Source organism: Vespa mandarinia, chromosome 12 (genome assembly GCF_050613455.1).
Source record: "Vespa mandarinia isolate Hongniang chromosome 12, ASM5061345v1, whole genome shotgun sequence".
NCBI lineage: Eukaryota > Metazoa > Arthropoda > Insecta > Hymenoptera > Vespidae > Vespa > Vespa mandarinia.
In genome coordinates this window covers 1,038,209-1,063,293 of record NC_140821.1, presented here as the reverse complement: position 1 = coordinate 1,063,293, position 25,085 = coordinate 1,038,209, and the positions used below count along the sequence as shown (strand labels likewise).

Genomic DNA, 25,085 nt, shown 5'->3' with positions numbered 1-25,085 from the left:
CCAGCTAATTCCGTAGCACGATCAATACGCGTGTGCCATTCGTACATAAGCATTGAATTCAAAATTCGCATCATCCTCCTTGCCTTTCTTCTTTCCTATTTAATATTCTACACACATATATATAATATTAGATAAACATATATGTATATATATATATGTGTGTGTGTGTATACGTATGAGCAACTCTCTCTCCGTTCTTGAAATATTTTCCATATGTACACGCGTACGCTCTCTTTCTCTCTCTCATTCTCTCACTCTCTCTCTCTCTCTCTCTCTCTCTCTCTCTCTCTAGTAGAAAATGAACGAGTAGCTATAAAATATATAGGATATTTCGTAACACATGGGACGCACTTTATAACGCGGACGAGACAAGGATGCACCAAAATAATGAAAAAAGTTCATATTAACATGTGTCCCATTTGATCTTAACTTAATTGAAATGAGGATATTAAAGAGAGTGTTTCTACACACTACCCACACCCATGTGTGTATATCTGTTTCTCTATGTTATGTGTGTATGTGTATGTGTATGTGTATGTGTATGTGCGCGCGCGCGCGATGTTTTTTTTATCATAGATCGTTTTGTTTTTTTTGTTTTTTTTTTTTTTTTTTTTTTATGTATGTAACAAAACAAAATAAAAAAAAAAAAAAGAAGTTCTCTATACAACAATGCGCTCGAGTTACATTTTGAAATTTCACATACAGTCAATAATCGATCGTTTTTGCTATCGAAATAAGATCATCGCACGAGTAAAATCCTTGGTTAGTTCACAGTCGTTAGAAAAATGAACTCGCGGTTATAGGTTTATCGTTGAGTAATATTCTTTTTCAACGTCCATCGATTCTCCTTCCAATCCTCGAACTTGCCAAAGGTCGTACTCGAAGATACATTACTTAGCTTAGATATTACTGGTTGCATAAGTTCCAATGCTTTTCATAAAAGCAATAACAAAATGATTCCTCTTGCAATTAAAGAGATATTATCTTGGGAAAAAAAGAAAGAAAAAAGAAAAAAAAAAAAAGAAAAGAAAAAGAAAAATAAACCTAAGCAGACGATAGAATGCAGGAACACGTTGTGTTTTGCTTTCCACTATACACCGCAGATTTTCACAATTATGATATATATGCACACAAATTGTTTTTACATATATTGATAGATTTATATAAGGAAAAATATAAGAAATTTGTATAAAACGCGTTTCAGCAGCACCTCCCCCCCCATTTCCTACATTCTATAACAAATAAAAACATCTTTATAAGTGATAATAAAATTCTACGAAAAAAATAAAAACAAAAATAAGTAAACGATTATATATTGCTGTACAAAAAGGAAGAAAAAAAAAAAAAAAATAAAAGAAAAGAAAAAGTAAAATAACAATTCTTTTCCTATTTCTCCTTTCTCTTTTGCCCCTCTCCTTTTTTTCTTTATTTTTTTTTTGTTTTTTTTTATTTTTTTTATTTATTTATTTTTTTTTTTTTTTTTTTTTTTTTATTATTTTTTAATCAAAATTATACGCAAATATAAGACTATCATTTTTACGTGCAACTGAGATTACACTGAAACGCTTCTATTTGCGGCTCTGGGTCATAGAAGTTATTACGGCAGGTCGATTGAAAGATATAAAGGCGATTATTATTACATATTCTTACTATTATTAATGAGAGGTATTAATGGAATTTGCGCCATTATCGACTGTACGATTTGAGCATATATACGTTAATAGCATATCTGGTAATAACTATCAGTTCTTCGACTTCGATCGATCGACATTTGCGTAGAAGCAAATCTTTTTAATAGAATGTTATTCTTAAAATCGTCGATAAAGATCGGAGACACCAGAAATTACCAGACTCATTGACACGCTTGACATGAACGTTCAAGTAACACGTCATCGAAAGTAAAAAAAAAAAAAAAAATAAAAAGAAAAAAGAAGAAAAAAGAAAGAAGAAAGAAAGAAAGAAAGAAACAAACAAAGAAAAAAAGTGTATATATATGTGTGTAAACTGTTCCCCAGAAAACTTGAAAATAAAAAGAACAAAAGACGAAGCGATATTTGTCGTTTTGAAATACGTTTGTCGTGTCCTATAAGAGAAGCGTAAAATTTATTATACGATCCGTAATTAAATTCGATAATCATTAAAGATGTTATCTATTCAACTGGTGGGTGTGACTTGAGAAACGGTAAACGGCGTCACCTGGTAAAGGAAACATCTATTGCAGACTCTGACAGGCTTGGTATGGCCGTAACGCGGTAAAGGAACATTGTTGCTGCTACAACGACCGCAAAACACTTTACCACAGTTTCTACAATGATGTCTACGGCGTACAACAGTAAATCCTGCTTGACAAGCCATGCACCTAGGTGCATCGTTGTCTGGCACCCACGCAGGTGCTCTTTCGACGCATTCCTCACCGCGTTCCATTGCCGTGGAAGCTAGAAATAAAGTGATACAAGATAAAAAAAAATGTAAATCAATTAGAGAAAATTATATAGGATAATATGATATTTCTTTTAATAAATACGTTATAATAAAGTAATATTTCTACTTTGTTCGTTTGCAGGACCATTATCCTCTTCGTCTTCGTACTCCTGCAACGAGTTTTGCCGATCGTGATTGCTACTCGTGCCTAACGTGTGATTCGTAACGACTGCTTGGCTGGATACCAAACATTCTTGCTTTGGCTCTTCGTCCTCTACAGTTTGACTACTATTCATAAGAAAGACGCACTTCAGGATATTCCGAAGGTCCGAAGCAAAATTTGTTTGGAGTTGATCGGCTACGCCGGCTATACAGACGAACAATCGATGAACAAGATCTTCCGAGGACCTAATGATCGATCATTCGAAAAGTCTATTAGAAAATGTCTATTATAGTTTTAAGATAGGTATACCATTAAAAATGAGAACAACGTTATTACCTAAATTTCGCTCTAATCTGATTTCTATTCGCAATCTCCGCAGCTTGCATCGCTAAGGCTATCTCCTCGTCATCCTGACAATCGCTTTGAAATTCGCTAGTTTCTGAACTGGAATCGCAATAACTCGAACAACTGGAACTCGAACCAACGGCCTCTGTTTTCTGCGTCTGTTCCGAATTGAAAGATTGCGTTCCGGTGACCGTTGAAGGATTCACCAATCTCGCGGTACGTGGAGGCCTTTGTAAATTATTGTCTCTTGTATTTTCGAGCCTATAACATGTATTTGGTGACGTAACGGGAGATATTGTTTCCGTTACCAGACCGCTCTTGTCCGTTCTAGGCCCTAAACCGTCGTTCAACAGGTCGTTAGGACTCCTATTTCCAAGTTTCCTCTTGGTTTGTTCGGATCGATAACTCAGTCTTTCATACCTGTCACGTTTCTCAAAGTCCTTTCGCTTCATACGAGCTATCTGCTCGGACCTAGATCTTCTGTGATCCAAAAGCTTTCTACTCTGTGGCGAACAATTTCTCGTCGACTTCGATAAATTATAATTTCGTTGTCTCGAGCTGTCACGTGACTCGAAATGTTGTAGCCTTGGACTCGCGTGCGGACTGTGACTACCAAAATTTGGCATCTGTCTTGTGTTTTGGCTCGGATGCAAGCTCGCACCAAAGTTGGTCAATCGTGGATTCAAACACCTGTCTATCGAGTTTGACCTTGAACTTTCAGTGCTCGGGGGCGACTGAACGCAATGATTACTTCTTGTAACCTGTTGACATTTGTGAAGGCCTTTGTCGTGCTTCCGTTGATTACGTCGTCTTTGCTTGTCATCTCGGACCTTCCTAGCGATGACCTTCTCCTGCGCGTATCTCTCTATCTTATTTCCCATTTTGTCGATATTCTGTGACGTTGACGGACAATTCTCGCACTTTAGATCGCTCCAAAATTCCTTCCTCGAGGTCGACGCGTCTATATTCAAATTGAGATTTTCCCAATTTTCTGAATAATTCAATTGAAAGCTGGTCTGATTGGAGTCGCAGAGCGGCAGGTGCCCGTTACCATAAGCCAAACCAACGAACTCCTCGTTGGTGCCATCGAAATTTGAGGAAATCCTTGGAATGTTTTTATTAGAATCGTTGTTTCCTGAAGTCAAAGGTGTCACGTCTATCGGATGATCCAAAGACGTGATAGTTTTCGAAGCTCTTATACCACAGACGCAAGAACTTTCAGACATGTTCGAATTCTTTCTCCTTGGTGAGTTTACGTTAGAACAGGAATAGCTGTTATTCTCCTGCGTGTCATCTTCTAAAGCACGCTCGTCGTCCTGAATCTCATTAGCGAAAGTCTTCTTCTCCTCGGGACTTTTATCATACAAGCTCGTGTTCTCCGAGGATATGACCGTACATATTCCCGAATCTGTTTGCTCGGAGATTTCATTCTGACATTCACCGTCCAACAAAAGATTCGAGAGAGTCTTGTTTGCCTCGGAAATGAGTTTCTTCGAGTCCAAATCCGGCAGAGAATTTTGAATATGCACGGTTTCACCCGTTACATTGTTCTCGTGAGATACCTGATTGAGTAGGTACTGACTTTGAAGAATCTCTACGTTTTCCGAGTCAGCGAGCATTTGAGAAATGTCAGGAGTGAGGAAGTTTTCCTCCTGCCTATTGATCTCGCCCGAACTTTCCACGGTACTAAAAATACCGTCCTCGACTGCTGCTACTACTACTATACCTTCCTCCCTGACATTCTCAATTTCTCCTTTATTACCGTTCTCGCTCGATACCTGCTTTACGGGACAAGAATCGCGATTACATGCCTGTTGCTTTTTCTCTTTCGAACTATTACTTTGTACTATGTCACAACGCACATCTTCTCGAACACTTTCTCTCTCACTATTATCCTGTACCTTCACATTATTATCGTTACGAACTACAACGTTATCATATCCTTCCGTGGATATGTTATTTAAGTCCTTGGGCCCATTTTCCTCGTTATATCTCGTCTCTCTACGATCCCTCTCACGATCCTTCTTCGATCTCCTTTCCGCCAATCTTTCTTTATTTTCATTGTCCAACGCTTGAACCACGTCGTTCGCCACCTCATCCATATTATTCCCTGTGTTTCTCGTTACCGTATAGAAATCTACAATGAAGTCTTTACAATTAGGATAACCGGTATAAAAATTGTGAACGAATTCCTCGAGATCGGGTAAGTCCTGACACGTGGATTTTGTCGACTGGCTGATAGGACCCGAGGGTTCTTCGTTCGAGCACAATAACTTCTCCAGCATATAAAGTTCACGATTGTTCAGAGTCCAAAGTAGTTCTCTTATCTTCAAGAGAAGAGTCTACATGGAAAAGTAACACGATCATGTTAATTATTAAACCACTTATCAGCTTAAATTTACACGAGTATGTATTTCAGAAAGAAAGATACGTTCGTATAAACTCTTCGTATTTGAATTAGATAATTATTCCATAGTAATGGATTAACGAGCCTACCCTGAATGGCCTGAACATTTCGCTGATAGTATCAGGAGAATTCAGGCACAAGGGACCTCCAGGTGGGGCCAACAAGCCGGATACAATGGCCAAACGTGGTATAGTGAACATCAAAGCAGGTTCGTAATTATCCACGTCTGCTTGACTCAGCAAACCTCGTTCGAGGGCTCTTTGCAAAGTCTCGGAAAATAAAACGCAAACGAGCTCCTGCTGCTCGTATTCCTTCGTGGATTTGACCGGTACCATGGCGCCAACGTAACAAAGCTCAAAGTCAGCGAAGAGCCGATCGAAAATCTTTAACGATTCTATCAGCTTCTCTAAAGATGGCTCCAAAGGATTTTGAGTCTGAGAAAGATACTGAAAAGAAAATAATTACAGAGTTTGATCAACCAACGACTTTTACTTGTTCCTTCAAAGAAGAAGAACAAGTAAAAAGAACAAATTTTTTTTCCCTTCTTTTCAACGATACCTTTAAATTCATGTGGCCCTTCAACGCATGCTCTCTCAGCAAATTTCTCACAATCTCTAATGATTTCGTGAGTGCCGTTGCTAACGGCCTCATAGCAGAACTTTCGGACTCTCTGTTCATGATCGACGATCCAGCAGCCAAACATTCAGCACCGAACCACAGTTGTCCTGCTAAATTTTCCTGCATCACGTCGTCCGGAAACTTTACTCTAAAGTCCCGATTAGCTCTACTGTCTGGTATAAGATCATCCATGATCTGATTACATATCGTCAGGACTTTGTCCTGGCAATGTCGCAGCTGATTCACCAAAGTTGTACATCTTTCTGGCTCCTGACGTCCATCGAAAGAATCCAGCTCACAGGCAATTGCGTTTAGGGATTCATCGGCGTAAAAGAACTGAGCCAATAAACTGGTATCGTCTCTCTAATTAAAACAATACAAAAACAAAAAAGGCATTATGTTTGGAGGATCTATCATATTTAATAAAAAAAAAAAAAAAAAAAAAAAAATTAAAGAGATGTTTGATATCAATATCAATAATAATTTCAATGAAAGGCAATATTTATAAATAATTAATATTACTTAAAAATCTCGCTGCAAGAATTAGACGGCATTGTACGTAAAAGCGGTAAAAATTTAATAGGACAATTTCGTCGATTAACTTTCTTACTCTATTATTTACGCATAAATAGCGTAATCATTAACGAATACGGCAATACAAGATAAAAAGCAATTTTTTTCTAACCCTTGTTATTACACCGCGTGATTATTACTCCGCTATTCGAAGCTCCGTTCGACTCGTCGATGGCATCGGCAGAAAAGGCGATTCGAATAATATAATTTATAGACTGAATTGCCCTTTGCTCTCTTTCATTCCAAGCACGATTGAAAGTTCGAGATGCAACTGAGCTTCGTTGCAGAAATTTTCGAATATTTCACATTTCTTTTAGACAATACAATAATGTAACGAGAGGGATGAGAGAATAAAAAAAGTTGGAACGAAAAATCATAACAAAATTGTGTTTCCTAGAACAAATATTGAAATAGAAGAAGATAATTTGACGTGTTAAAACATGAAGCTCGTGTACCGAAACAGGCTTCTCGACAATCGATTACACTTGCATTCCATTTAACAAAGGCTCGACGAAGTAACTCGTTCGATGGATTGACTAGCGTAAAATTCATTTTAAATTGAGCTCATACTCGTTCAACATTAATCGGAATATTGGCTCAAAGGGAAATAATCATAGCTTTTAACAGTAGGTACATTCTTGCCGTAATAATTCCTTTTTGGATTTATAAAAATCTTCGTTCATCGATTATAAAAATCGAAAAATTTCATGAACAGTTTCGTCTTGACGATGTGAGATCAACAAAAAAATTATGGACGAACAAGGATGTAAAAATATCGAGGCTCCTTTGAATTCCCTTTGTTCCCTAATTCTAATCGTTTGCTTGGGCAAACTCCCCCTTTCTAACGTTTCAAAAGCAATATCTAAGAATGAGGCTTAGAAAGCGTGTCGCCAGTTTCTAGTTTTTTTTACTACACTAAGCCAGTAGGAGTGTTGGTCGACGCTTTAACTAAAAAGTTTTATCGAACGAAAAAAACTTCGCAAGAAATTTGAAAAACTTCAATATAGAACGAATGTTTATATTCTTGTTAATATCGTACGGCCAAAAGATTAAAAGTGAGAAACAAGAAAAATAAAAAAAGAAGAAAGAAAAAAAAATATCCTTTAAAAAATTTAAATTAAAAAATTATTTTTCTATAATGACAGACGCAAAAAAAAGTAAATATATCTTTTATATAATCTAAAAATTACTTTAACAATAGGGTATGACAAAAAAGATTTTTTATTTTTTAATATCTCAAAAATGACTTCCGATTAGATCATTTTCATAATCACTGGCTCACATAATGATCCTTCTCTTTTCGAATAAAATTTCTGTACTTTTGTATTATTCTTTCTTGAATACAACAATGACAACAACGACGACGACGACGACGACGACTGAGAAATGTATGTTATTGCGACTATATATAACTTTACGATACTATTGAAGAAAGATATCTATATACTCTAACACAATTCTTCTTATATAACTGTTTAACAGTAGCACATTGATTGATTAATTGATCTAATAATGGCTAATGCAAAACATGATTGTAAGTCCATTATTAAATAATATTGTTTGTTTTTTGATTGACGTGATCGAGTTAGAGATATAATGTAAATAAGAAATTTGTCAATATCCATTTGTCTGCGTCCCTAGCTTCTTCCTCTACTTATTTTTCTTTTTATCCTTCTCCTTTCTTTTTCTGGCACGCAGCCACCCCTCATGACGTCATCGTTTAGATCGATATTACAGTAGATTTTTACGATAGCTCTTCTACGTACGTAGACAGTATCATAAATTTACACGTTCGTGTCTCGTTTAAAGTATGTTCTTCGAACTATCGCCTTTGTTATTTATGTTCAACTTATGTATATATATATATATATCTTCGATCGGTCTCCAGACCAAAGCTTATTAAGACAAGATTAGTTAAATATGTTTTCTGATAAAAGTGTGGACATTGGCTGTGATCGAAATCATCATTAAAATAAAAATAAAGAAAGAATATAATTATAATGATAATACAAATATACATATACATACATATATATATCATAGATAAATAAGTCTAAATTAAATAGAGGCGTATTTAGGGTGGGACGTAGTAGGACATGTGCTTTGAGCTATATCAATGCTAAGAAACTCGTAAAAAAGCTGAAAGAACTGATATCCATAAAATATTTTGATTAATTAAGTTGTTTTCTTGTTTTTCCTCAAAATTAAAATCGACTACGGATGGAGTAGTAGAGAGGGAGGATCCATCGCAATTATCTCCCCGCTCGTTCTAAATACTGTTTACGTCTCTAGATATATCTAAATACATTTCTATTATTAACGTTTATATCAATAATTAAATAAAATTCACGAGATAAGACAAAGAAAATTGAAATCGAAAAAAAAAAACAAAAAAAAAAAAAAAAAAAAAAAGGAAAAAGGGATTAAAGAATAATCGTCGATTTTTATCTTCTAACGCGATAGAACACGACTCGTGTTTCTGTGTTCTCCAAGATTTCTCAATCGATTCGTTTTATCAACTTTCTTATCGCACGTTTGCCTATATGTTAAGTACAGTCCTTCCAGCCATGTGTTACATTTGTCTGTCATCTCGACGAATCTACTCTCTTTCTTTCTCGTCATTTTGCATTCACGCCTATACGTATACATGTACATATATTATAATAACAATAAAGAAAAGTTTCATTCCGATAAATGAAATTAAACATATACATCCTTCTTCATCATTAAAACTATCGATAATATATTTTCGATTCTAATATATTATTTGATATGAGTAAGCGTTGATAATACTGACTGTTTACACGCATAACTCTTTTTTTTTTCTTCTTTAACCTTTCTCGAATACAAAAAAAAAGAAAGAAATAGACGACGTGAATAAAAGACATGAGCGCATATATATATATATATATATGTGTGTGTGTGTACGCGTATATACTCTTGTGTTTTTCAGTACAGCTCGCAAAATTATCTGATAAGGATTTTAATTGTATTATATCGCGTATCGGATAAGCACATGTAACGAAACGCTGTCGTATGATAACGCGTGATTCGCTAACCAAATGGCTGGAATAGAATTCAACAAAGTATTTACTTCTTTTGGAGTTTAACGTATTTCATACGAAAAATAAGCTTGAAGAGAATTTATTTGTTCGTTTAGATAAAAAAAAAAAAAAAAAAAAAAAAAAAAAAAAAAAAAAAAAAAAAAAAAATTTAAATAATAAAACAAATTCAACGTCAAATCATTCATTAAATATTAATTATTGCAATCTTACCGTATACCTACATTTTATCTAAGAAACCATATGTATCACAATAAACAAATATTTAATTTTCTCGAATTTTTCTATAATTTCGTTTCACTTTTTTCTGCTGTCAATCTTATCTTCTTTATCTCTTTTATAAAAAAACAAATGAAGTTCGAGTTCAAAAGTTCAATACTGATGTCATGTCTCTCATAATCGTACGATATAAAATACATACAATAAATACGTTATACAATATCCATACGTATATAGTGTACTTGCGATATTCGTGATATCATCGATACATACATACATATATACATATATGTATATATATATATATATATAAATAATATATATATATATATATATAAAACGAGATCTTTGTAGTAAACACTATGTAAAATCACGTTGCCAAAGTTAATTCACGTGCATTTATTTATTCAACGAAAACAACCTACACGTGTAGGTATGCAAACCAACCACGTTAGTGATATTTGCAGCATTAACGAGAGATTAATCGGAAATGATTAATCTAATTCAACATTGAACATTATCATTTTGAACTATCAAAAAGTAATCAATCAATTTTCATCGAACGTTTGTTTGCGAGAAAAAAAATGTACCACTATAAATTAAATAATTATGCCTAGAAATGATAACAATTTATAAATCAAATAATTTCAACGTGAAACCTTCTAAATCATTTCTGTTATATTTCAAAGATAATATCAGAGATGAATATTGATTATAATTGATTATTAATTGATTATAAATTGAGACGATAATATGATTAATTATAATAAACGGAAAGAGATTAGCTAGGTCATTGCAATTTCTGACAATATACATACAAATCGAAGCTGGTAATAAGAACGATGACAATGGTAATAATCTTACTCCATTATGCGAGATTATGTACCCTTCCTCGAATCGCTCGTATCTAGGTCACGAGAAATACCAGAATCACTAACACACCACTCTCAACGTATATTCTCTCTCTCTCTCTCTCTCACTCTCTCTACATTGTAAATTCATGTACATTCTCGGTGCAAATACGTTATAACACGCAAACTAAAAGTCAACGATGATCTTCCAAAATCGGCCAAATATCTATCTATATCGAGGATCATTCCAAATAAATAGAATCAAGATCAACGTCATAGATACGTAAGCGAAGAGATAAAGATCGATTTTTATGAGGGTGGGAAAAAGAAAAAGAAAAAAAAAAAAAAACAAAAAGAGAAATTTAATCTTCTTTTCCCTTAAATTTTCTTGAAAATTGGCACAAGAGAGCTTCGTATTTTCTCTGTAAAGGTTCGAAAGCGTACAACAAGGAAGTAATAAAACTGAACGTGTAACGAAAGAACGATCGCGTGACGTAATGGAAGACATTTTAACAAAAGCTACGAATATAAGCAATTCCTTCCTGTTGCGTCGTACGGGAATCAGAATTTAAAACAACGAGTAGTACTACCACGGACGACGACGCGACTTCTACGAAGACGATGACGACGACGATGACGATGATGATGATGATGATGATGATGATGATGATGATGATGATGATGATGATGATGACGATGACAATGAAGTTGCGAGCGTGTACTTCGTAATTTTTCGCATAACTACACGCGAAAGCGAACGCAATTTCGCGAGAACACGACATAGGATTCGCGTGGTGTGTTAAAATACCATGCAAATTATTCTCTTAAACGTCGACGATAGAAAATTGTCAGGGAAATCGGTGAAACGAAATAAGGGCAAAAGAATACGAGATTATAATCGTTATAACATCACGAATATAATGGCATACTACACGTATTATATACATCGAAAGAGAAAAATCATTTTATATATACATTAAAAAGAAAAAAAAAAAAAACAAAAAAACAAAAAAAAACAAATAAAAAAAAAATTAAAGAAATAAATGATTTGCATGTACGCTCGATGCGCGTCAAAGTTGTCGCAATTATAAGAAACGTGACAGGAAGATGCTAAGATTTAATCGTTCATTTTCTTTTTAATCTATTTTCTTTCTCCTTATTATCTAGAATGATTTACTATTAACAGAAAGTTAAATACAATATTGATATCGGCGCAATTAGAAAACAAATATAAAAGGAAAACGATAGAGTCGTTTTGGAATCATATATATTTACAAGTAGAAAAGATGGAATTAATAAATAATGTTTAGAAAATGAAAAAAAAAAAAAAAAAGAAAAAGAAAAAAAAATGAATAAATGAAAAAGAAAAAAGTATTAAATATTCAGTAAAAGTGTCTATGAACTTTTTTGCCCTTTTATATGTTTATGTATGCATACTCATACAAACACGTGTCTTCCTCTGTATGTATGTGTGTGTGTCAGAGAAAGAGTACGCATATAGGACCGAAGAAGAGTCACGGTCTCTCTTTTATCGGTCGTTTAATTTTTTTAAAATGAGTACGCATTGTCAACAACGATGTGTGTAAATATATACATAAATGCATATACGTATGTATATAAAAGGAATAAGCAGGTTGCTTTTATGACCTTCGTCGTCTTCGTCCTCGAGCTTACGTATGCCACGAAGAAAACAAGAAGCTTGTTCGATACACATGTTTCTTTGTATGCTCTCTTTCTCCTCTCTCTCTCTCTCTCTCTCTCTCTCTCTCTCTCTCTCTCTCTCTCTCTCTCTCTCTCTCTCTCTCTCTCTCTCTCTCTCTCTAGATGCAAGATATTCATGAACGTCCGCGTAAAAAGAGGAAAGAACAATAAAACAAGACGAAGGACTCTCGACGTGAGTTTCCTTTCTGATAAAAATCGACTTATCGATTTGCTACGATATCTTTTATGATTAAATAGTACGCGCAATCGAAGTTACATTAAGAAAGAAGATAAACATTTATCTCGACGTTTAAACGTTATATATTTTTAGACAAACAATAAAAAGGCAGGGGAACGTAAACGTAGGATAAGAACAAAAAAAAAAGGAGAAAGAGAGATAGAAAAAGAAAAGATTAAAAAACGAAGAAGAAAAAGGAGAAGAAAAAAAATAAGAAAAAGAAGCAAAAAAAACAAAAAAAAAAGAAAACAGACGAGTTTTTAGGATCGTAGGGATGGGCTCGGATAATAAAGTCGTTCCGTGCAAATGAGTCATCCCCAATATCGTTGACCCTTTCTAACCCTCAACGTCAATATGTAGATACACATATGTAGTTATATACATACATGCATGCATGCATGCATACATACATACATATATATATATATATACACACACACAGGCTTATGTACACCCCTTCTCCACCGATCCCTCTTTCTTGAGTCACCCTTATACGCGTCATGGTTACTCGTAAAACGTAGACTGTGACTCTCGTATTCACACTCGTGTTGTAGTCGAATGCTCACCCCTACGTCAATCCCCTCTCCTTTTCTCTTTTCCTCATTCATATGCTCATAGCTAGTGATCCACTTAGCGTGACGTACTACCTCCCACCCTAAACTCTCTCTTTTTCTATCTATCTATCTATCCATCTTCCTCTCTCTCTCTCTCTCTCCTCCCTCTCCCTGTGTGCGTTGGCTTTTTTAATTAAAGCCTCTTTCTTTATTTCTCTCTCTCTCTCTCTCTCCCTCTCTCTCTCCATCTCTCTCTCTCTTTTTCTTTCTCATCGAGCATGATAATTTTCCAGACCGCGAGGAGAATTATCGGAAAATCATTTTTACACGATATTGGTTACGTTCATAATTGCGATGATAACACGTGTCAACGTAAATTTAAAGAATGTGCAACAGTATGTACTAACACGAATTTAAAAAATTGTCCAAATATTAGATAACGATTACATCGAATATATGATTCAATTAAAATTCTTCAAAAAGAAAAAAGAAAAAAAACCAGGGATTACTTGTACCGTAATCTACAGTTTCCTGTTCTCGTAACTCTTCGTTATTCACGCATTTTCTATAAAAAGGATGATCGCTTTCTTTACAGGATGAAACCACAGACCGCAACCGTTATCGTGAGAGTTATCAATCCTTTATTTTTTCTTTCCTTTTTCGTTGTCTTTTTTTTTGTTTCCATTTAATAAAAGATTTCACACGATCATACACACCGTCATTGTTTTCGATTTTAATTAAAAGAAACGAACTATACGTACGAAGAGATACATATGTTTTTGAATTTGCCGTAAAGTCGAAGCTTTTTCGACGAAGATATCGATAAAAATCGACGAAAAATTTCAGGCGCGTTTATTCGAATTAATTGACACACATTACTTTTCACATCAGATTGATAATTCTATTTCGTATATTAAGCATACACGTGCGTTTCAATTTGTATACCATTGAAATAGAAAATCTAACGTGTTTACACAAAGAACGTGATAAAAGAGAAATGTCATTTGCTAACTTTCCGACATCGTTCGAAACGCACGCTTGTACGAGGAACAACGTTCGACGAGGCTTGCTCTACGTGACGAGTGTCTGTCGTTATGTATTAATTACGAGGAAAACACGGCATTTAATTATCGTACAATAGATATAAACAAAGTTTCTACGTATCGCGAAATTGAACGGCTACATGAACGACACGAATGCGAATTTATGAGAATTTCGATCGACCCACGTAATCAAGAATTGTGTGTGTTCTTTTTTTTCTTTTTTGTAATAAGAATCCTACATTAATTAAGACTGAGTTAACGAAAATTAAGTATTCTACGTCTCTTCCTCTCTCTTTAATTATCTATTTATCTTTCGCAGTACTGAGATTATAATGAAAGAATAATTCGAATTAAGAGTTAACATTTAAAGAAAACATCGTCGAATTTAATCTGCTACATTCTCGATAGGTTAATCGTTATGACATCAGATTTAATTTAAGGAAGCTATAACGAGTAATAACCAGATATTAAGATGCAATCAGCGGGAAACAACGAAGGCAACGAATGAGTAACCATAACGGGAAAGGAGTGCACCAAAACAGGAGATAAATACGAGGAATTTGACGAGTTATAGAGCCTTACGTCGACGTACATATATATGTATGTATATACGAGAAATACCTTGGAAATCTTGCTCACTAAACTCGTAATAAAATTGAAGATAAATCAGAAGAAAGAAATACGAAGAAAAGTAGATAAGTAACGTAGTACAAGAAAGGGAGAAAAAGAAGAGAGATCATCTTTTTGCATTCAATGATTGTTTACAACGAATTATATTAAAGAACGATGTCAGCTGGGATTTCCCGCCATTGTCCATCTGCAACATTTATTAGGTTATGCCAATATCTTTCGCTAAATTCTATTGAAATTCATTTTGTAATATCAAGCAAAAAAAAAATAAAATAAAAACAACTTCGAGTCACCTATCAAAGTTTTTTCACAAGCTTACAATTTTAATTACGATAAATTCTTTTTATAACTTTTATCATCTATCATATATATATATAATATATGTATATATATGTATATATATATATATATATATATATATATATCCTGACATTCATCGAAATGGTATCTTAAAAGTACGTGATCGTAACAACTTGGCACAATGACTGGGCAGCGAAGAAGGAACGCATATCCGTACAATTTGATGTCAATGAAATCATAATTCTTTTTCTAAGTTAATCATCTATAACGAAAGGATTGGAAACGTATCGCGAAAAAAAAAAGAGGAAAAAAAAAAAGTAAAAAGAAAATAAGAAAGAAAAAGAGGAGGGAGGATCTTCGATTTAGTCTTGTTCCAATAATTACATAGCTATATCTTTAAGAATAGAAGAAAAAAAGAAAAAAACGTGCCCTACGAATGAATGATTAAAATCAATGAAATTCTCGTGCGTACAAAATTTTGGATTTTTTTTTCACCCTTTTTTTTACGAATGAATTATACCGTACTTCGACGCTTATGTATGTTATAAAGAGAAAGAGAGACAGAGAAAGAGAGAGAGAGAGAGAGAGAGAGAGAGAGAGAGAGAGAGAGAGAGAGAGAGAGAGAGACTAGGGTTCGTTACGATCGTTGCTTCGAGTTCCCGTTGAAAATGACGAAGAAACTGATCGCAACTTGGTTGTTGGTTCTGCGTTAAGCGGACTCTTTCACCTGCCGCGTAACCTCGACACGGCCGAAGAGATATCGAGTGACAAGATATATACACACATACACATATACATACATACACACATACACACACACACACGCGCGCGCGTTAAAAAGACGCTACGACCATCGTCACCTCCTCCTCCTTCTTCTTCTCTTATTCCTCGGGTTTCTCTCTTCCACCATGTTGTGTAACATCTCGAGTAAAACGTTATCCTCAAATTTCTCCGTTCTCGCCCTTTGAGAAACCGACCTTAATTCTCTCCTTTCCCTCTTCCTCTCAATGAGTTTCCTGCTGTTCTCTCTCTCTCTCTCCCTCTTTCTACTTGTCTAGGAACGTGATCTTACGCACGTTCGTGATAACGTTAGCGTTGCCTCGGATATGTAAACAAAAAGGAGGACACTCCAATCAACCTTTTTACGCTCGAATCTCTTTCTTTTTTTGTTTCAGAGAGAAAGAGAGAGAAAGAGAGAGGGGAGGAGGGGAGGGGGGAAAGAGAGGAAGAGAAAGATGGGATTAAAATACGTTTACGAGTCGATAAAGTAAAAAAAAAATTAAATAAATAAATAAAAGTGAGGAAGAGAGAAGAAAGACCTCTCATTGAATTGGACAAAGTAAGAGAAGGGTGGTGGGCTTCGACAACGTGAGAAATTTAGTAAAACAGGTGGCAACAGCATGCAGGTGGTAAAGAGAGGAAGAAGAGCTGGATACGTACGTACGTACGTACATACATACGTACGTGTTTCAAAGAACGTATACGTTCGATTAATTCTAAAAGAGACATGCAAGTTTGCAGAGACAAACGGATGGCCTCTATTTAATATGAACAAGAAGGAGAGATAGAAAAGCAGGATATAGAGAGAGAGAGAGAGAGAGAGAGAGAGAGAGAGAGACACGTATCAATGCAAAAGAGAAAGAAAATGAGAGAAGAAAATGTAAAGCAAGCAGAAGATGATGTATATAGACAAAACTCACCTTAGGCCTGTAAAACCACTTTCTTATGGACTCCATCGCGCATCGAAATCGCGACAATGTCTGCCGTTATCACGGACGAATCGTCGTCGTCTTCTTCGTCGTCGTCGTCGTCGTCGTCGTCACCTTCGTCGTTGCGTATCCTGATTTCAAGTCAATCTTCACAGCGCGCATAGCCAAATTTTTCTCTTTTCAGCTGGCACGAAGGTCGCTGTTACTGCTACCACTGCTGCTAATGATGCTGATGCTGCCGTTGCTGTTGCTGCTACTATTGACTGCTACGAGTTAGATACGACGAACAGATGCAGAAATATGAGGAGCCTTCCTTTCGCGTTACTTCGAACGGCCGAACAACCATCGAACGATCTTTCACTCACTCACTCTCTTTCTTTCTTTCTTCCTTTCTCGCTCTCTCTCTCTCTCTCTCTCTCTCTCTCTCTCTCTCTCTCTCTCTCTCTCACCTCCTCCTCTTCGCCTTGCGCACGAGAACACTCACATATCCGAAAAGAGTAATCGCACGTCCATGAGACCGATGATGACTGACCGCGGAAACACGAAACGCAACTACGCAACTGATTTGTTGCGCATGCGCCGACGATCGCGCCATCTTTGCCACCATCAGCGACATCTGGTAGCATTTTCAAATGACGCGGGCTATTTGAATAAAGAAAAAAATCACGAACAAAGATAACCTATATTCATAATTTTTATAAATTACTTTCAAGGGCGATAGAAATAATTATAATAACTAGTGATTATAATACCTAATGGTTTATTGTGTCCTAACAATATTAACTCTTGAACAAAAGTTCGATATTTAAACTTTTAAAAATTATACTAAAATTAAATTGAGCAATTATTGTAATTTTATTTATAACATAATTCTCATTGTGCGAGTAAAGCAAAAATAATCTTGCATTATTGGCGAAATAAATCGTAATATTCAAATAAATAAAGCAACTCTAACAATTTAATTTCCTACTTTCAAAAATTATTTTCTGATATCAAAGCTCGTAAAGGATGATTGCATAATCTCTTTTTCATTCTTAAATATTGCTTTCTCGATTGCTGATTGGGGACTTCCTGTACATTGCAACCAACGTTTCCTAAAAGATATTGAAAATATGTTAATAAATATGACATGCAATGAAATGGCATGAATATGATCTCCAAATACATTTCTTCCACTTTTGATTGTTCACCCTCCAGTTGTCCAACTACAGTTCCTCTATCCGTATTCATACACCAGCCTTTTAAACCTAACTCCTGACTTTTCTTCTGAGTGTACTGCATTAACAAATAAAATAAAAACACTTGTCTTTATGCAGAACTAAATAATATAAGTATCTAATTTAGTATATAACTTTATAAAAAAAAAATCATAAACATAATTTTATAAAGATCAGTGATTTTACATTCTCTATATATACAAATGTTCAATTTAAATCTGCGTATAAGTTCCAGAGATCTTTGAAAAGAGATACCTTTCTGAAGAAAACACCTGAAAATATAAATAAAAAGTTTAATTATTAATATTTCTATGTTGATTAAGTAAATGTTTTTTATGATATACCCTGAACTGTTCCAAACACTTCAAAGTCCAATGATAAGATTTTAGACATTGTAATAGACGTTACAAATTGACGACAAATCATAAAAACAATTATAATGAATCAATACAAGACAGTCAATTTTTTAAATGCATTAAAAAAATGCTTAATATATAATTGTCTTTTTTCTTGTACATAAAATACTGATAATATAGATTATAATCCTCGTGTAAAATAAAGATAGAATTTGTACCTTCCTTCTTTGTTCTACAGATGGTGTCTTTCAACATCTATTTTATGCTAGTAGTTTATGGTTGAGCTGGATTGAGCTGACAATTTCTCATGAGCAAAATTGAAGTAAATCATCACAGCAGCTGTTACAATTTTCATAATACAGTTAAATAAAATACATATTATTTATCATGAATGTAAGTTGAGGATTCTTATTTTAATGACAAAAAAAAATAATTTATAATCATATCTTGAATTTTGAAACATTTTGTCTTTCAGGAACAAAACATTCCCATTGATATTAATGTTGGTAGATTATTGGAATGGCTAATCAGTAGAAGACATTGTAAAAAAGATTGGTATTCAAAAGTTGTAACTATTAGAGAAAAGATAACCGATGCCATAAAAGATATGCCAGTCCGAGATGATGTAGCATGTTTATTGTCTACCATTGGTAATAATACATTTTTTATGTGATTTTGTTCATTATCCCTACAAATTTTTATTTCTATATATTTTTTATATTTATTCCCATAGACATCAATTATTTTGACTGTCGCAAATTGGTTGAAATTTTAAAAGAAACCGAAGCAGATACAAAAAATATGTTTGGGAGATATGGATCGCAAAGAATGAAAGATTGGCAAGAAATTATGTCTTTGTATGAAAAGGATAATGTATATCTTGCAGAAGCAGCACAAATGTTGATGAAAATTGTGAAATATGATATACCCAGTTTAAAGAAACAAATTCAGAAATTACAACAGATGCAAAATGTAAGTTATTCTATATTGAATTAAACATATTATAATTAATATATATGTTTGTATTTATAGTATATTTTAACATGTATAATTATATTCTATAGGATTTAGATAAAGAAACGGAAAAACATAAGAAATCAGAGAGAACAGCAAAAGGTGAATTCGATGCCCTCTGTAAGCAATTAAATATTTCTGGAAAAAATATCAGATTTGAATTGGCTGAAACTGCTAAAATCGAATTACCAAAAATTTGTACAAAGATAGCGGAAAAAACAAAATCTCTCAGTGATATTGTTAATTTTTATGAAGCATATGTACAATTTACAAATGGGAAAGAAATTAATGAAGATAGTATGAAATGTTTAAAGTATGTGATAGGTACGTTAACAAAATTTAAATCTATATTTAGAAGTATATATACTATATGAACACTTAATCAAATATTACATTTTTTTTATAGCAAAAGGAAATACTACAGCAACAGAATTTTTACAAGAAGATTCATCGCAATTGACATCTGACTCTGATTTCAACATCACTGTTGTAGAAGATAATAATGAAAAACAAACAGAAGATATTTATGACATAAGAATAGAAAGCAATGATTCTTATGCAGATAACATCACGTGTGAGAGTTCTGATGTAGAGTTGATATGTTTACAAGATGAACTAATAGTAGACTACCCCACTCCAACTATTTTAGAACATCAAACAATGATAGACTTTATGAATGATTTATTAGAAGTAAGATAAATAACTAACTCGCTAGACTTAGTTGTCAAGTATTCTAGAAATAAACTATAAATAAATGAACAAATGTTAATTTCTAGCTGGAAGCATTTTTGAAAATGCGTCTATATGAATTTCAACAAGAAAGTAAAGAAAATTTGATGACCTTTAGTCACATGCAAGAGGCATCAGAAATTGTTCAACTTTCTAATTTACAAAGTGTACAAAATATGTTAGACAGAATGCAAAATATTATATCTGACATGTCTGATAGCAAATATGAACATTTATACTCTATCAGAAATCTTCCAAGGTAAATAATATTTATATAATTTTAATAATATTTTCCTAATGTATATTTCTCCTTCGTTTATAAATAAAAAATATTTATTGCAGTTATGCAGATACATTAACCTTATCTCTACAACGAAAATTAGCTATAGTTGAGAGGATGTTAAAATATCAAGACACTTGTATACAAAAGAGAAAAGAAGCGGAAGAACGTATAATAAGTCTACAGCCTCTTTTGAATCATGCAGTACAAAGAATGAAAGAATTACAAACCGAGGTATTATTTGAAATTATTATGATAATATCTTTGATAAATACACTATGATATTTAATACTCAAAACCTCCTTACGTTTTTACAGATAGAACAAGATATTTCAAAGAAATATCAAAATAGAACTGTGCACATAAGAGGAGGTTCTATTTTGTAATAATTATTAAATTATACGTTGAGTAAGACTTGCACACAGCTATTCTCTGAACTGTTAACTCATGAAATAAGAGTAAACTAAAACAAAATCATATTTTATATTTTTGTAATATAAATTCCTGAGGTAAACGCTGCTATTAAGATACGTGCAATCTGTAAATACATTATAGAGAACAATTATGCTTCATTATGAAATCTATCTTTGGTATAATGATACTATTTTCTTAATGAGTATTGATACAGTACGTGAAATTACATAATCATGAAAAGATTTTGTACTAGTCTCCAAGGTGATGAAGTACAAACAGCCTTTGTAGTCGGACAAGGATAGCGGCGTAAGCATTCTGCTAATGATCTATCACATTCGCATAAACGTTGTGCACACGATCCCGATCCTCCCCATTTACCATGTTCAACGGCTATAAATCAAAAGAATATCATCTACTATGTCAACTACCATAATTTTACTAAGATATAACTAATGATATACCTACCACATACAGGTTTGTAACCATGATAACATCTCCAATAATAGGGTGCAATATATTCCATGAATATAGGACATTCTGTGGCATCGTAACACCAATCGTGCATTTTACAACACCTAAAAAATTACTTTTTCGTTAGGGAAACGGCAACACTTTGATTTATATTACAAAATTAAGGAAATACCGATCGATTCCATCAATGACATATCCAGATCCTAAGAAGCCACAATAACAACCATATCCTTTATATACCAAAGGATTACATCCTGTAGCACACACTACCATATTGTAAAGATGAATGACACCTCTTTTAAATCTTGTATGATTCGTAAGTTCACCAACACTTTTAATTACAACCATGGATTTATATATCAATTGTTTACATTTAAATCAACTTTTAGCTATTTAGTTATTGAAAATAATATATACTTACATCGTTTTGTCGGCCTTCGTAATATTCTTAGTAGCATTGAGAAACGATGATAAATCAAAATGTATACTTTTATTCGTATTTTTCGAAGATCTTAAATTTTCTAGATACTCGGTATGTTCCACTTGTTGATTCTCTTCGCGCCAATCAACGATTGGCCCTTTGATACTTGAATCATCGCGATGAACTCTACGAATTAAGCCAAGGCTCGTTTTTTTTATTGTATATGGCGTTACATTACCTGTACAGACAAAATAAATTATTATGGAAAATAATATTATAAGATTAATTATATTCATCGATTGGAAAACGACAGAAATAACATTCCTTATCGTAATATATTTTATCTAATAATAATATATTTCATCCGTATTCCATTATAAATTTACTTTCAGTCTTGAACATTTTACGCTTTCGTGACACTCCTTTAGAAATATCAAAAGAATCGCATCGCGTGAGTAATGTATTCGAGATCTGTAAAGGTATAAAAGTAATCACGGAGCTCATTCAGAGTTTCAAATTATACCTCTGTAAAGTTTCTAAATAAAATGTACGTGTCGTTTTCCATCGCATTAGTTTTTTCAGACTTTAAATCTTACGGATATATACATACCTTGAGCTTCGCAATAAAAGACATTAATAAATATAATTAATTTCAAAGTTAAAGGTAAAACACTTCTACGCTTGCAAGCGAATCGCTTTGCTACCGCGTCGAAGGATACATCAATTTCTGTGAGATGCATCAGATATGTTTTTCTTATAATTACAAAGAGACAATAATTTCGAATCGATTCGTGAATCTCTTCGTGTCATCTACTGACCGCTTTTTTCGGCATTTCACAATGTACGATTATTATCATAAATTTTACACATAAATATTACATATTAATGTTACACATTTGTTCATTGACACAATTCATCCTTTCAAGATCATGATTATTAAATAGAGTAAACTCGTTCAAATTAAAACGAATGATACAACACTTGTACACTTATTCGTACGATTCCGTCGTAATAGGATAGACAACGATATCATTTTTTCAAATTATCTAACACTCAATATAAAACTTTGATCGTATTGAGTACTCGCAGGAGTTCTCGATTCGAGAAGATTATATTTTTCTATTCAACAAACAGGTCTATAGAATTTTTCTCTCCTCTTGTCTCGTCTCTACTGCAAAGCTGGAGACTTAATGATGATCCAAAAGGTAGAGATCTGTCTACCAGGTAGATGACTTTCTCCTTCCACCAAACTCTCGACAGAGCGTGCAGCAATGCGTTGTTAACTTTGACTGTTTCATACGTCTCCATATATCGGATAAACTTGTTCATCTCCAGCGTACCGAACAGGGAGCGCCTGGTTGATGCTTTGAGAAACTTACTGTTACACTTTCGTCGTAAGTTCCTTAAGAAGGAAAAGGAGCTCGGTTCTCCCGTGACGTCCATTCCATACGTTCATTCTCTTCGGCTTTACACTCTTGACGAGCTCGGGTCAAAGGTAATCTTATATTATTTTTCTTTTTTTTTTTTTTTTCCTTCATGTAATATACCTAGACGTAAGTTTCGTTCCAGTAACCTGAAAGATCAGAGTACACTTACAACTAGATGACAAGCTTGTTAAATTAAAAAGATCTCGCGATTTTCGCTGTTACCTTTTTTGTTTAGTTAACTTTCTCCGAGAACAAAGATATTATCGATTAATTTTTTTTTCATATATAATCGTAAAATATAATGTGCTTCACAATTTCGTTGTATTAAATAAAAAATACAGACCATTCTCTCATGATACTTTTATACGTAATGAAGCACTAGTTCAGGAAGCGGATTGTAAATTCCTATCAACCGACCCGATTTGGTCCGCTAATTCGTTGGATCTATTCATAAAATCAACGTGAGAATACTTTCAACGTGAGAATTGTATCAAAGAGAATAAAGAAGATATATTAGCATTCAGGAAAAAAAAAAAAAGAATGATACGGATACATATACGTAACAATTGTAAAAGCATGGTTATTTAAACATGCAAATACGGGTAAACGTATTTCAAATACGTACTACCTCTAAAATGAAAGTTTAGGCAAGTGTTAACGGTACATTCTCACAATCAGTAAGCGTAAAATGTTTTACTCGCCAATGTGGGTAATTAGAACGAAGAAACAAAATGTATCGAAAATAATTTACGTTGACGAGTGGTGTAAGCAATGTGTAATGTAAATGATTTTTCTCATCTGACACGAGCTAACGTTGCATTTGATACGCTTTAAGCGTTACGTTGTGTTAGCCTACCATTCTTCCAACCTCATAATTATGACTGTGACGGATAATAACGTCGCGTCGCTCAGAATGCAATGGTAATTGCAATTGTAAATTACTCCATACGCGTTATGACGAAAATATAAACATCAGGCTCTGAAAAAGTCACGATTAGTAACAAAACTTTTGAGTTTCCTATCTTTTTTCTAATTGTTACACATAATTATAGTAAATAGTATAGTATTTTTACTTCTTCATATTAGAATATAAGAAAATTATTTCATTCTGCATTTGTAAATACAAAAGTATATATGTATATATGTATATCGTCAAAGGCCGACACTTTATATATGGCCTATCTATGTAACGAGGCGTATCGTACCGCAACTCTATAGGGCACATCAAAATTTCTTATACACTCGACTTGTATTTTCAATGGTGTAACAACTATATAAGACTATATTCAAATATATTTATCAATCTTATTTTATAGGGATTGTATACCATGAGAAAAAAAAAACTAATATAACGGGCTAGGAAAAGATAAGAGAAATTCAAAGCGAAGAAAGAGAGAGAGAGAGAGAGAGAGAGAGAGAGAGAAAAAGAATAATAGACGAAATTAAATTTTATGTTATTCGACCTAAATTATATTAATTAAGCTGATATACTTGTATATATTTTTCTATATAGGAAATTAGAACTAACATAAATACATTATTAAATAAGTTTTAAAATAGTCATACATAAATATAAGAAATGTAATCTTTAAGCTAATTAAGATTTTGTTATTAACTATAATTACCAAGCCTAAGTACAGATTCCATGCCACCGTAGACTATCGTAGTTCCATTGCTGTCCAACGCAACGATTGGTTTATTTACATTGAAACTATCTATTACCTACTCAAAAAGTCAAATAATAAAACGACATAAATACGAGCTGAAAGAGATAATAACTAACCTTTTGTTCCTTTATATTAATCACTTCTACAGCACCAATACCAGAACCAGATGCAAGTATATGATCACCATAAGGATCTCCATCAAAGTACTGAACGGTATAAAGAAATTCACCCTCTAAGGTGGTAGGTCTGTTTCGT

General features: G+C 33.6%; 4 protein-coding genes across 7 annotated transcripts; 1 reads left to right on the top strand and 3 right to left on the bottom strand.

The window, feature by feature from the left end:
• Positions 1-580: 580 nt before the first annotated feature.
• Positions 581-17,360, bottom strand: LOC118448935 (lateral signaling target protein 2 homolog). Of its 2 annotated transcripts, XM_085660503.1 has the most exons (7): positions 17,284-17,360; positions 16,826-17,100; positions 5,895-6,317; positions 5,426-5,782; positions 2,921-5,271; positions 2,549-2,829; positions 581-2,435 (listed from the first exon to the last, which is right to left on the bottom strand). In XM_085660503.1, exons 2-7 carry the CDS (start codon positions 16,859-16,861, stop codon positions 2,155-2,157), a joined length of 3,729 nt encoding a protein of 1,242 aa, XP_085516629.1. In that variant the 5' UTR covers positions 16,862-17,100; positions 17,284-17,360; the 3' UTR covers positions 581-2,154. The 2 variants fall into 2 exon arrangements, with proteins under 2 accessions (XP_085516629.1, XP_035738783.2); XM_035882890.2 differs by lacking the exon at positions 17,284-17,360 and having other exon boundaries at positions 16,826-17,273.
• A 223-nt stretch (positions 17,361-17,583) lies between these two features.
• Positions 17,584-18,590, bottom strand: LOC118448939 (acylphosphatase-1). Its single transcript, XM_035882900.2, has 4 exons — positions 18,396-18,590; positions 18,307-18,323; positions 18,000-18,109; positions 17,584-17,928 (listed from the first exon to the last, which is right to left on the bottom strand). Exons 1-4 carry the CDS (start codon positions 18,475-18,477, stop codon positions 17,814-17,816), a joined length of 324 nt encoding a protein of 107 aa, XP_035738793.1. The 5' UTR covers positions 18,478-18,590; the 3' UTR covers positions 17,584-17,813.
• Positions 18,591-18,672: 82 nt separating this feature from the next.
• Positions 18,673-22,010, top strand: LOC118448937 (CDK5 regulatory subunit-associated protein 3). Of its 3 annotated transcripts, none has more exons than XR_004840275.2 (9): positions 18,673-18,800; positions 18,883-19,057; positions 19,141-19,379; positions 19,472-19,745; positions 19,828-20,111; positions 20,198-20,409; positions 20,493-20,664; positions 20,748-21,318; positions 21,443-22,010. XR_004840275.2 is itself a non-coding variant. In XM_035882896.2 (8 exons), the coding sequence occupies exons 1-8, from the start codon at positions 18,795-18,797 to the stop codon at positions 20,814-20,816; spliced, it is 1,431 nt and encodes a 476-aa protein (XP_035738789.1). In that variant the 5' UTR covers positions 18,673-18,794; the 3' UTR covers positions 20,817-22,010. The 3 variants fall into 3 exon arrangements, 1 of the variants encoding a protein (XP_035738789.1); XR_004840274.2 differs by having other exon boundaries at positions 20,748-21,631; positions 21,841-22,010; XM_035882896.2 differs by having other exon boundaries at positions 20,748-22,010.
• LOC118448940 (uncharacterized) lies at positions 21,068-25,023 on the bottom strand. The gene is made up of 8 exons (XM_085660570.1): positions 24,947-25,023; positions 24,789-24,885; positions 23,386-24,142; positions 22,347-23,309; positions 21,737-21,974; positions 21,488-21,646; positions 21,310-21,419; positions 21,068-21,234 (listed from the first exon to the last, which is right to left on the bottom strand). The coding sequence occupies exons 4-8, from the start codon at positions 22,474-22,476 to the stop codon at positions 21,068-21,070; spliced, it is 804 nt and encodes a 267-aa protein (XP_085516696.1). The 5' UTR covers positions 22,477-23,309; positions 23,386-24,142; positions 24,789-24,885; positions 24,947-25,023.
• Between the last annotated feature and the right edge of the window lie 62 nt (positions 25,024-25,085).

Excerpts from the sequence above, each read along its gene's own strand:
- LOC118448935 (XM_085660503.1), bottom strand. The coding sequence starts at position 16,861 with ATGGAGTCCATAAGAAAGTGGTTTTACAGGCCTAAG. Across the intron at positions 5,783-5,894 it reads AGGGCCACATGAATTTAAAG|TATCTTTCTCAGACTCAAAA; the intron begins GTATCGTTGAAA and ends TTTTCTTTTCAG. Across the intron at positions 2,436-2,548 it reads TGGTCCTGCAAACGAACAAA|CTTCCACGGCAATGGAACGC; the intron begins GTAGAAATATTA and ends CTTTATTTCTAG.
- LOC118448939 (XM_035882900.2), bottom strand. The coding sequence starts at position 18,477 with ATGATTTGTCGTCAATTTGTAACGTCTATTACAATGTCTAAAATCTTA. Across the intron at positions 17,929-17,999 it reads CAATCAAAAGTGGAAGAAAT|GAAACGTTGGTTGCAATGTA; the intron begins GTATTTGGAGAT and ends AATATCTTTTAG.
- LOC118448937 (XM_035882896.2), top strand. Across the intron at positions 20,112-20,197 it reads TTATGAATGATTTATTAGAA|CTGGAAGCATTTTTGAAAAT; the intron begins GTAAGATAAATA and ends GTTAATTTCTAG. Across the intron at positions 20,665-20,747 it reads TGAAAGAATTACAAACCGAG|ATAGAACAAGATATTTCAAA; the intron begins GTATTATTTGAA and ends ACGTTTTTACAG.
- LOC118448940 (XM_085660570.1), bottom strand. The coding sequence starts at position 22,476 with ATGCATCTCACAGAAATTGATGTATCCTTCGACGCGGTAGCAAAGCGA. Across the intron at positions 21,647-21,736 it reads ACGAAGGCCGACAAAACGAT|TGTTGGTGAACTTACGAATC; the intron begins GTAAGTATATAT and ends TGTAATTAAAAG. Across the intron at positions 21,235-21,309 it reads TGGTTACAAACCTGTATGTG|CCGTTGAACATGGTAAATGG; the intron begins GTAGGTATATCA and ends TTTGATTTATAG.